Here is an 11,082-nt window from a genome sequence, read left to right as displayed (position 1 = left end):
GATCTCTGCAGCAATAAAAATATTTTTTTCTTCAATGGTTTGAAGTTCTTAATTTATGAACAGAAAATCAATAAAATTCAAAAACATTTTCACAAACTTCACATAATCATGATAAAATACTAGTTTATGATAAATATTGCTGAGAAAATCAAGCATTTTTGTAATTTAGAACGATAATCAACACAAAAAAATCTCTTTTTAAGCACTTTTTACAAACCCCGAATAAAAAAAAGCATCTTTAAGGGATTTTCAAAAATGCAAATCAAAAATAAGCACCTTTAAGCACTTTTTAAAAACGCACCCTGAAACAAAAAATCTTCAAAAGAAAACAGGAGATGAATCCAGAAAAGTAATTCAATGATTCATAACTCTTAACAATAGTAAAAAAAATGAAATATTCAATATTCATTAATACTTAATTTTTTTTAAACAGAATTTAATATACATAGGTAAAGTTAATATTAATTTTGCTTAGTATCAAAAGCAGGTTTTATACCTATTATTAAATATAAATTTTCAACTAGAAAAAATTATAAATAAATTCTAAACAAAATAATATCTGAGTCAACTTAGCTTTATAAATAATTTATTTTCAGTGCTTATTTACAAACATATATTTCATAAAATTTAAACAAAAAAAACACATTAAAAAAATAATAAAAGTTAAAATAAACATAGGATAAACATAAACTTACAAGTGTAAGATAAGACTCCAGTTGGAAAGCAGCTTCTTACTTCAAACAAAAATAAAATAAGCAAACAGGCAACTTTGATAAAAATTTTATCACTGTTAAACACTGTAAATAAAAAGCGATCATCAACTTTTTAGAGTGATTTTTTGTTCCAGAGTTTTTTGTCGTTTGATACGGAATCATATTGCTTCCCGTGAACACACATCATGTGTGCTCTGAGATTATCTTTCCAATTGAAATTTGCTTGGCAAACGGCACATTTGTAAGGTTTAAAATTAGGATTATGAATCGTTTGATGCCTGCGTAAGGAATAGGAAGTAGTAAATTCTTTGAGACAAATATCACACTGGTATGCTTTTGCTGATGATGTCAGCAGACCTGAAGCCATCATATGGAATCTTATATCTGGAAAGGGATCTGGAAAACAATAATACATTTAACTCATTAAAATAATTTTAATGGGTATAGTACTGATGGATTGGGGATATTTCTGTATTGGCATCTATGCGTACTAACTACAATAACCAAGCTGCGGTGCACAAATTTTAATAAAAATATGTTGAATATGTATTTGTAAAAATATGTATATGTTTGCTCAGGAGTGGCAACAACCTCCCTCAATGGGTGCTTTTCTAAGATGCTTTTTAAATTTCTCATTAACTACTACCCAAAAATGGCCAAACTCAACGTTTATTTTGGCGTAGATACGGATACAGAAATTTTCCCAATTGATTAAAAAATAACAGATGTTTCAAGCCTTGAATCGAAACAAGTTTTTAAAATTATAAAAAATTTTCATTTTTCTTTAAAAATGAGAATTAAAAATACTTGTACTCCAGCCACTAGACACTGATACTGAAATTTTCCCAATTGATTAAAAAATAACAGATGTTTTGAACCTTCGAAACAATTTTGTAAAATTACAAAAACAAAAATTACAAAAATTAAAAAATTACAAAAACTCGTATTCAAAACAGTAGATACTGATACGGAAATTTCCCTAATGGGTCAAAAAATAACATGTTTGGAGCCTTGAATCAAAACAAGTTTTTAAAATTATAAAAACAATAATTTTTTTAAAAATGAGTATTAAAATACATAATTTTTTCTGTAAAAAAATTTTTTGACTCAGAATTTTGAACGAGTTTAGCTTCCAAATTAAATTGTACTTCATCCAGTAATTCTTGGACACCAAAGCTCAAAACATTTCTTACTACATTTTATATGGGTGTTATAATACTGTAGAGTATTAATTATAAACTCAATATAAGAATAAATACTAAATATAATAACACCTAGATATAGATACAATATTAATTATAACATCTATACAGTATCTGTAAATTATATAGTATATTATAAATACAATATAGAGATGTTCTAAATATTTAAAAGTTATAGACAAAAAGATGTTAGAACACCTACATACCTACAAATAATATAGTATTATAACAGGTATGTTTTATATATACAATATTTAGCTGTTCTCATACTGTAAAATGCAATCATAAACTCTTAACTAGTATTGTTGATAGATGTTACAACATATGGATATAATTATAACAGGTACACTAATTATAATTAAAACATCAACTAAATATTAAGTATCAAATATAAAAATGCTATTAGTTAAAGTTGGCTAATATCTTTTGATTCAGACAGTTATTAATGTTTTAAAATAAAATAAATCAATAATTTAAAAAAAATAAACTTACAGTAATATACTTACATTTAAATTATGCAGCATTATTTAAATGCAGTTCTTCAAAAACTGTTTAATCTTATTACAATACTTAAAAAAGAAAATACTGGAGCTTTAGAGTAGAATTTGAAAATACAGTAAAGCCTTGATTATTCGGGAAGAGGTCAAAAATTATACTGCACATTGATCATGTAAAGTGTAACTGAACACTTATATGTATGAACTTTTATGTATGAACATTTTTATGAATTGTGTGCTAATTTCTTCTTTACCATTCATTGCTATAGTGAGACAAATATTTTTGTTGTTGGTTTAAAATATATCCAACTTACTTTTAGATTTTTTTGGATTACTCGCGATTTTTGTTATCCGCAGTACCCAAGACACCCGATTCCGCGGATAATCGAGGATCTACTGTTGTACAATTCATTTTGAGAATTGCAATATGAAAGTTAATCTATTTCAAAAGACTTTGGAATACCAATTAAATATGTATTTACTCTCAAGATAAAAAAATACACAAAAAACTATAATATATATAGTTTTGGGGTTAAAAAATGTAATACTGAGTGGAAAAAAAAGCAAAGTAATTTTGTGTCTGAATATTAAATTAAAATTTATAAAAAAAGTAAGCAAATCTTAAAATAAATAAATAAATAAGCAAAAATAATGAAACGTATTAGTCACAAAATAAGTTTTCACACTTGCATTAAAATGTTAGACCACATTAGAGAGAAGATTTATCATTACATGCAATATTTGTTACCATGCACATGGGAAATTTCAAAATAAATTTTTTGTCATTTTAAGAAAACTATAAAATAATGAATATGAAAAAGGAATATAACTGTATAAACAAATTTTAAGATTTATAAATTATTACAATTCTATATTAAGTAAATTCCGCAATAATAAATGAGAAATTGTAAAGGAAAATATTTAAATCTGAGCAAAGTTTGTAAGAACAGCAAGAATTTTTATATTAATGAACCAATCGTGACAAATAAATACTGTACTGTCAATGAGACTACCAAATTAAGTTAATAAAAAAAATATGAATAAAATTATACTAAATATTTCAGTAGCTTTGCATTACATTAAAGATATAAAATCTCAGTCACCAGTTCAAAAACTTCATTCAAAAACTATCATCAAAATTTCTATGTCATCACAGAAATATCATAACATATTTTAACCCTCCTGACAGCTTTTTCGAAAATGAATTCTTTTCAGTGAAGGGCTGATCAAATATTTCATAAGCAACAGAAGGGGGGGGGGGGTGTTGTGATTTGCCATTTTCGCAGACTAAGTGGGAGGAGTATAAAAAATGTTTATGTAAGCTCGTAAAATCTGTTTTTTTTCCTTGCAAAAAAGTTAAAAAATAGGCCATAAAATTTGAAGAAGAAAAATTTCATTTGGAAAATTTTAAATAAAAATTTAATTGGAAAAAATGAAAAAAAAAATTCTGCAAGGAGTTTAAAAATTTTATGAAATAGATTTAAATGTAAAGCTTTGTTTTACACCAAGTTACGTCTTTTATTTTAATTTAAGTCTAAAATTTTTTAAATTAAATGAAGAAATAAACAAGGGAAGATTGTGATTTGTTTATTTTTACTGACAAGGGAAAAGAAGGAGTCACTCATTGACAAAAACACGCTTACATAATATTCCAATGGCCCTTTAGATAGAGCATGTTGGGATATTTTTGGGCTTGACACCAGTAGGATTAACACTTAAAATTTTAAATACAAATAACATGATTAATCCATAAAAAAAAATAACAAGAATAAGCAGGTTTTTGAAAGATATTACTTAAATAAGTAAGTATTAACACATACATATACATTAATATATAAACAATTAAAAACATTTAAGGACTCAGTTTCACTAATGCATTAGAGAATTTGCTACAAAATGAATGCAGGTACATCTATAAGTTTTTAATATGTGAAAGAACAACCTCCACTGTGCTCTTTTTGATAAATCAACACATTTTATGGCTTTGATTATTTCAGCAATTTGTTTGAAAGAGAAAGAATAAATACTAAAAACAGCCATAGTTTCATAGCCAGAAATAATTGTTCTGTGTTCATTTTGTAGCAAATTCATTTGTAGTTTATATTCTAAACTGAATTTTGAAATTCTAATTTACAATAGGCACATAAATATTATTTTGTCTAGTTAAAATAATAAATAAATGGGTACTTTCAAGTCTAAATTTAAATAATTCAAAACTTAATATAAATACTTCAAGACAGGATGATTACTGTTAAAATACAACCTCAGACAAGCAGAAAATGTGTGCTTTTTTTTCACATTTTGTTACTGCTCTGACACAAGTCATCATTGGTTAGTAAAGCTACAAAAATTATACATGCAACATTTATAAAGTGTTATTCAAGTATGACAACACATCATGCTTTATATTCTTCAAGACAACAAAATAATATAAAAGGTCAGTCAAAATGAATTTCATAGGTGCAACATGTCGTAAATGTGTTAAAAAACGTACGTGCATGCAGGGGTCATTTTGAATAGTCCTTATCCAATCCTTATCGACATTTCAGCAAAACAAAATAAGCAGACAATCAATGCTACATCAATACCACAACAGTAGATGGGTTGCGTATATACCGCAGACAATGCACTCTTGCCTTAGCCACCATGATCTCCAAAAATCAAATTTTTTGTGGGAGTACATACGCCCTGCATGTCTTAATAACAAGCAAGGGCCGCCGGGCACAGAAATGTTTTGGGACCTTATAACAGGTCATACTGCCTAAAATCGAACTAAAAAACTTCACATACACAAAATAAAGCATTTTTAACATATGCAATAATTTGAACAAATTTAAATACATTTTGATTTAAATGTATTTAAATTTGTTTTTAGTAGACACAAAAAAACTGATTTCACATAAAAACTTCCTTGGGACGTCGAAAAATAGGTTTCGGCTGTTTTTTTAAGTTTCCCTGGTGATTAACAACTAAATTTTTGTTGTTTGTATGATAATCAATCACTATTTGTAGAAAGAAAAACAAAATACACACTTTATACAATAGAATCTATTTATTTTAAAAAAATATATAAGGCAAATTTTTTTTTTAGATACAATTTATAAAAAGTGAGATTCTCAAGGGACCCCCCGAGTGTCTGGTGCCCTCGGGCACTGCCCGGTGGTGCCCATGCGTGAAGACGGTACTGAGTACATAAATAAATTGTGTGCAAGTGCTTTCAATTTCAACAGATCGTATCACAGCTGCGTTCACCAGCATAAAATACAGGGTGTGAGACTCAATGCATGTCTTATTTAAAAAAAAGGAGTGCGTATCAAACATTTATGAGGAGTATATTCAAAACTTGCTTGGATAACCAATGTGCACATTTTTAAAGAATACATTTATTACACTTTCGTAGTGTACTTATAATATTTTTTGTACCCTGTATATACTAAGTTTGTAATCAAAAGACTGAATTTCGTATGGAAATGAACAATGTATCACAAATGTATGGAAAAAAAATTTATTTCATTCCACTTCAAGGAAACGCATGCAAATTCACACATATTTAATTTTTAACTGCGTTAAATTATTACCTTTGTTATTGTTTATGTAGAATCACACAAACTATTAGAAATTAAAAAAATCACAAACATGCAATAAACAAGTTTTGAGAAAAGAAAGAATATATTATTAATCTAAAATAATTAAATCAACATTTTTGAAATGAAGTTTGTATCAGTAAGAACTAAAACATGGCAAACAACTAAGCATAATGAAGCCACTCAGCATAGATAAATTCAATTCCTTAGAAACTTTTATTATTTTTTTTTATTTATTTTGGAATTTTAATTATTACTAAAAGAGAGTAAAAATTTGTTAAATTTTGTAATAGTAAATTGAAATTTGAGAATTTTTTGTAAATTTTTTATCTACTAAATGTTTAAGTTTCAATCAATTGATTACCCTTCTCAATATTTTGAAATAAATATATAATGCGGAAAAACCTTATAAATGCATCTAGTTAAAAAAACATAAAATATTTCTTTTTAAAATAATTTTTGACGATCAAAAAAAAACAAAGATTGAAAAACAATATTTTTTAAAAAACAGTTTTTAAAACGAATTTCATGCTATGTGAAGCAAGTTTCAACCTATTAATTTTACTTGTAATTAATTAAGGTAAAGCAGTTAGATTACAGCAGAAAAATTTCAGCCAATAATTAAAAATTTTAAAAATATTTATGCATAGAATTCATTTTAGAAATCTATTTTTTTTCAAGTCCGAAAACCAAACTATAATTATAGGGATTAAGAATCTTTCTCTAAAATCACAACAAATTAAATGGAAAAAAAATCACACACACAATAAAGATTCAAGGTAATTAATGAAACTTATATAAAAAGAGTGTAAAAAATTTAGATCTTCGATAGCAATAACCTGAAATCAAAGTAAAAAGTTCATTCAGTTTTATTTTAAAAAATAATATTTACAGTATAACACCATTAAACTTCTAAGCAACTATGTTATGAGAATTAAAAAGATGAAGCTTATAATGATCTGGCCTTTTGAAAGTAAGTTCACAAATAGGACATTGAAATACTGGTGCATCAATATGCATAGATCTGATATGTCGATACATGTTGGACTTGGTTGAAAATTTTGCAGAACAAATCTTACATTCATGTTCACCTATGAAATGAATTTAAAAACAAATCAATTAAAGTAAGCAGATATTTCAATAAGCTTCTTTAAAATGTAAAGGATAAAAATATTAAACAGAGAAGCGATAGGGTAAGGAAAGAAATGAAATTTAATTATTCATAAACAAACAATATTTCATTATCAAATTATTTAAGAGTTAAGGATTTTAATTTAAATAAGGGATTACAATTCATACTATGAGTTGTCCACTTACAAAACTTCATAAGCCCCATAAATGAGAATAACTTGTAAAGACAAAACACCCTGTTGCAAACAATAACATTAATTCAAAAGAACAGGGTATGCTTTGTGCTACGTAGATTAAAGTAAAAAATAACCTGAATAAAGCACAAATCAAGTACAGAAATGAACATGTTTTTGTATCACTTTTCTAGATAGAACCTCAGTGTCAAAACATTAAAAGGTGTTTAAACACTGAGGATGGTGGCTATGTTGTTTTTCACTTTAGAATAGCATTAATTAACTTCGTTAGTAGAAATTAACCCACATTATTATCATTAATTTTTAATGAACAAACAATCTCACATTTTTATTTCTGAGTTCATATCAAGATTGCAAACTAATTAGTTACATTTATTTGAAATGATAAAGGAAAAGAAATTTAATAACATACTTTTTCAAATTAAATGAATTTATAATTTGTGTATATTCCATATAAATATTAAGAACTGAATATTGAAAGCTTACTGAACTTGTAAAGCTTATTTTCAGAAAAATTTATTAGATGCATGTTTTAGTGTACACTTTTTAATTTATTTATAAAAAAATTACAACCAGTAAAAAAAAATTGGTCTGAACAATTAAAATCACAGTGATTGTAATACATTGTTGCCCTACATGGAGGCCCACAGTTTATTTATTCATTTTTATTTTATGACTTTAGTATTAAAGTTTTCAAACGTCTTCATTGTGAAAAAAGATATAACAATTTTTCAAGAAGCAATATATGTGTGTCTAAGGAAATATTGTTTAACTAATGAAAGATGTAGCAAATAAAATATGCAACTAAAACATGACAAATCAAAATTTAAAGCTTAATATAAATAATAATATAATATAAAGCCTAAGAAATAAAATTATGAATAGATATGATTTCTTTATTTATTTTTTAAAAAAATTAACAATACATTCGAAATATTTAAACCATAATTTTATTGGGAAAATAACACAATTACAATTATCTTTGGCTATCAATTGAGATTTTCACATACAGTATAATATTTCAAAAATAGTTTATCCAAGAAAATTCCATTTTTAAAGGATGAAGCTATAAAAATTCAAAATATAGTTCAATTACACTTCACAATAATCAGTCTTGGTTTATTAAATGCTAAATATGTTTTATAATCAAATAAAAATGAGTTTAAAACTTTCTTATATATTTTTAATAAAATTTTTAAAGGATGAAGTAATAAAAATATAGGTCAGTTACACTTGATAATCAGTCTTGATACATTGAATATTAAATGTGTTTCGAAATAAATATGTTTTATAAAACAGGATCTAAAAAAACATTCATACTTATATTAAATCAAATACAATTAAGTAAAAATCTTTTCACATCATACAACTTTCATAAAACAACAGCAAGATCAGATATCCTTATGATTACATGAAAAACAATGATCATTATTGCTTGATAAATCAAAAATTGTTTTTGATTGAGATGGCAAAACTTACTAGCTAAACTAAAGAACTTTCAATTACGAATAATAAATAAGTATTACATTAATCAGTATAGGTTCTAATCTACTCATCAGAAACATTTTAGTAATAATATGAAAAGCTATATAAACAATAAAATTAGAATTTAAAAACAATAATATTAAGCTTACAATTTAAGCTTTTATTTTATTAAAATATTCAGTACAGTTGCTGGCTTGTTACATAAATGAAAGAACATTACATTGGAAGACTACCTTTTCGTTTATCATATAAACATCAAAATTGTTAATGTAAAAGGTTTTAAGACATAATTAGCAAATTATTTTGTTGAACTTTTATTTTTTTATACTAAAAATTTGTACAATGGATTTTATCAAATTGAGATAAAAATACTGAGTTTATTTACTTAAGAATGTTTTTAAATGACAAAAAAATAAAAAATGTCAAAGCAAATCAAAATCATATTGGAATACATTATACATATGGACATGCAAGTTTATAAGGGGAAAAACTATTTTATAATATGTATAATTAGTACTTTCTCACATGTAAGATTAGCTGAATACAGAAGAAATATAATATTTCCCTTTACAATTTTGCTCTCAATTAAAAATATTTAAAAAGAAATTATAAGACTACATATTAATAAAAAGTAATGAAATGCAAAAGAGAAAGAAAATTAATATTATTGAGCACATATATGATGATTGAACAAATAAATATTATTTTATACTTTGTTTATAATTGTTCGAATGCATAAGTTTTTTTCCCATTAATTAACATTTCCGGTTTCTGAACTTTAAATGAATTTATAATTAAAAGGAAAAAATTTTGTCACAAAATATAAAAAACATATTCAGAATACATGAAATAGTATTGGTTTGGCAAACACTATTTAAAAAACAATTATTGCATAACAAAAAATAATGCATTCCTCTAAACAGGAACTTGTAATTATATTTAAGAGAACACATATATTATGAAATTGTAATTGAGGTTGCACACTTCTTGAAACTGGAAAAAAAATTCAAGGCCTTGATTGTTTATAAATATCAGTTCAGATTTTATATAAATGTTTTTGATCATGACAAAAACAATGACAATTGAAAAAGTTAAAATTCCACAATTAATTATGGTGCTCAAATTTGAAACAAAATCAAATTAACGTAATTGAAAAATTCATAAACCTACAATGAGTGTTAAGAGTCTCTATTTTCATTAAAATTTGAAGCACTAAAAGTTGATGAAGGAGTTCTATTAGGTCTACTATTAGAAGGCAGCTGCATATGAACAGTTTGCATATGAGTCTTAAGATTACCAGGCCAATTAAAAAATTTCTGGCATATTTGACACTGGAATCTACGGTGGAATGGCTTGTGCATCAATAAATGTCTCTTCATACTATGCTTGGTGGAGTAAGTCTTTAAACAAATTGGGCAAACATTTTCCATAGCAGGCACTAACGCCACTGCAGAAGGATGCCTCATTTGCTGTAAGTAGCTAGTATATTTCCTTAAAAAATCTTCAACATTTGCCAATTGATTATCAGCTAGAGATATAATAACAACAGAATCAGTTACATTTCATTATTTGAGTCATAGTAAGCATGAAGATTTCAAGGTTATGCAAAACTGCGTGATTGTGGTGTTGGCATTTAATCGTGGGGGAAATTAAAGTTTAAAAGATTAACAAAAAATTAATTCTTTGCGGATAAGATTTGCATGCTAAGCTAAAAATTGTCATATTTGATTTAGAGATTATCACAAGTAATTTCCTACCATAATAATTTAAAAGTTTTTAAATGGTTATAATTATTCAAGAGAAAACTGATTAATCTTTTTTAATGCATTTTATCTAAAAAAAAATTTCAATTTAATGTATCTTCTTCCATTTGAGAAGGTAATTAAATGATCTTTCTTCTTTTTTTTACAAAAAGAAATTCAATAAAGATAAGGTAAAAAAGGTTTATAACTCACACACAATCACGTTCACATAAGCCTTTCACAAGCTAAAATATTCTATTCCACTTTACAATTCATAAAGTTTAAAAATTTACAAAGTAGGTTAAACATTAGACCTTAAAAACATGAATTTGCAAGTAGATTATACTCTACCCTAGTTTGTTTTTTCGAGATGCTAGTTTGTTTATTTTTTTTTTACAACAAATTTATCAGTTTCTATAATTTTTAGCTTATGAAAAGCTTATATATAATTACTAAGGAAATGACTGAATTTTTGAAAATCAAACAAGAAAGATGATAATAGTCTAAATGTATATAACAATAATCTAAACTAAA

General features: G+C 25.5%; 1 protein-coding gene across 4 annotated transcripts in view; it reads right to left on the bottom strand.

Moving 5' to 3' along the window:
• LOC147814391 (uncharacterized) overlaps window positions 1–11,082 on the bottom strand; it is a 118,481-nt gene that overhangs the window by 38,786 nt on the left and 68,613 nt on the right. Inside the window, exon 5 of one of the 4 annotated variants that reach the window (XM_087156804.1) lies at window positions 767–1,109. The exons of 2 other annotated variants lie outside the window; for them this stretch is intronic. In XM_087156804.1, coding sequence (XP_087012930.1) covers window positions 826–1,109 — 284 coding nt within the window. In that variant the 3' untranslated portion in view covers window positions 767–825. Of the gene's footprint in view, window positions 1–766; window positions 1,110–8,252; window positions 10,335–11,082 lie in introns of those variants that run through there. One more of the 4 variants, XM_087156802.1, reaches the window with a different exon arrangement.

This window comes from Parasteatoda tepidariorum, chromosome 2, assembly GCF_982258835.1.
Source record: "Parasteatoda tepidariorum strain Cologne lab strain chromosome 2, Ptep-v5.0, whole genome shotgun sequence".
Classification (NCBI taxonomy): domain Eukaryota; kingdom Metazoa; phylum Arthropoda; class Arachnida; order Araneae; family Theridiidae; genus Parasteatoda; species Parasteatoda tepidariorum.
Note: the sequence above shows the minus strand (reverse complement) of the source record. Positions and strands in the feature narration are given on the sequence as shown.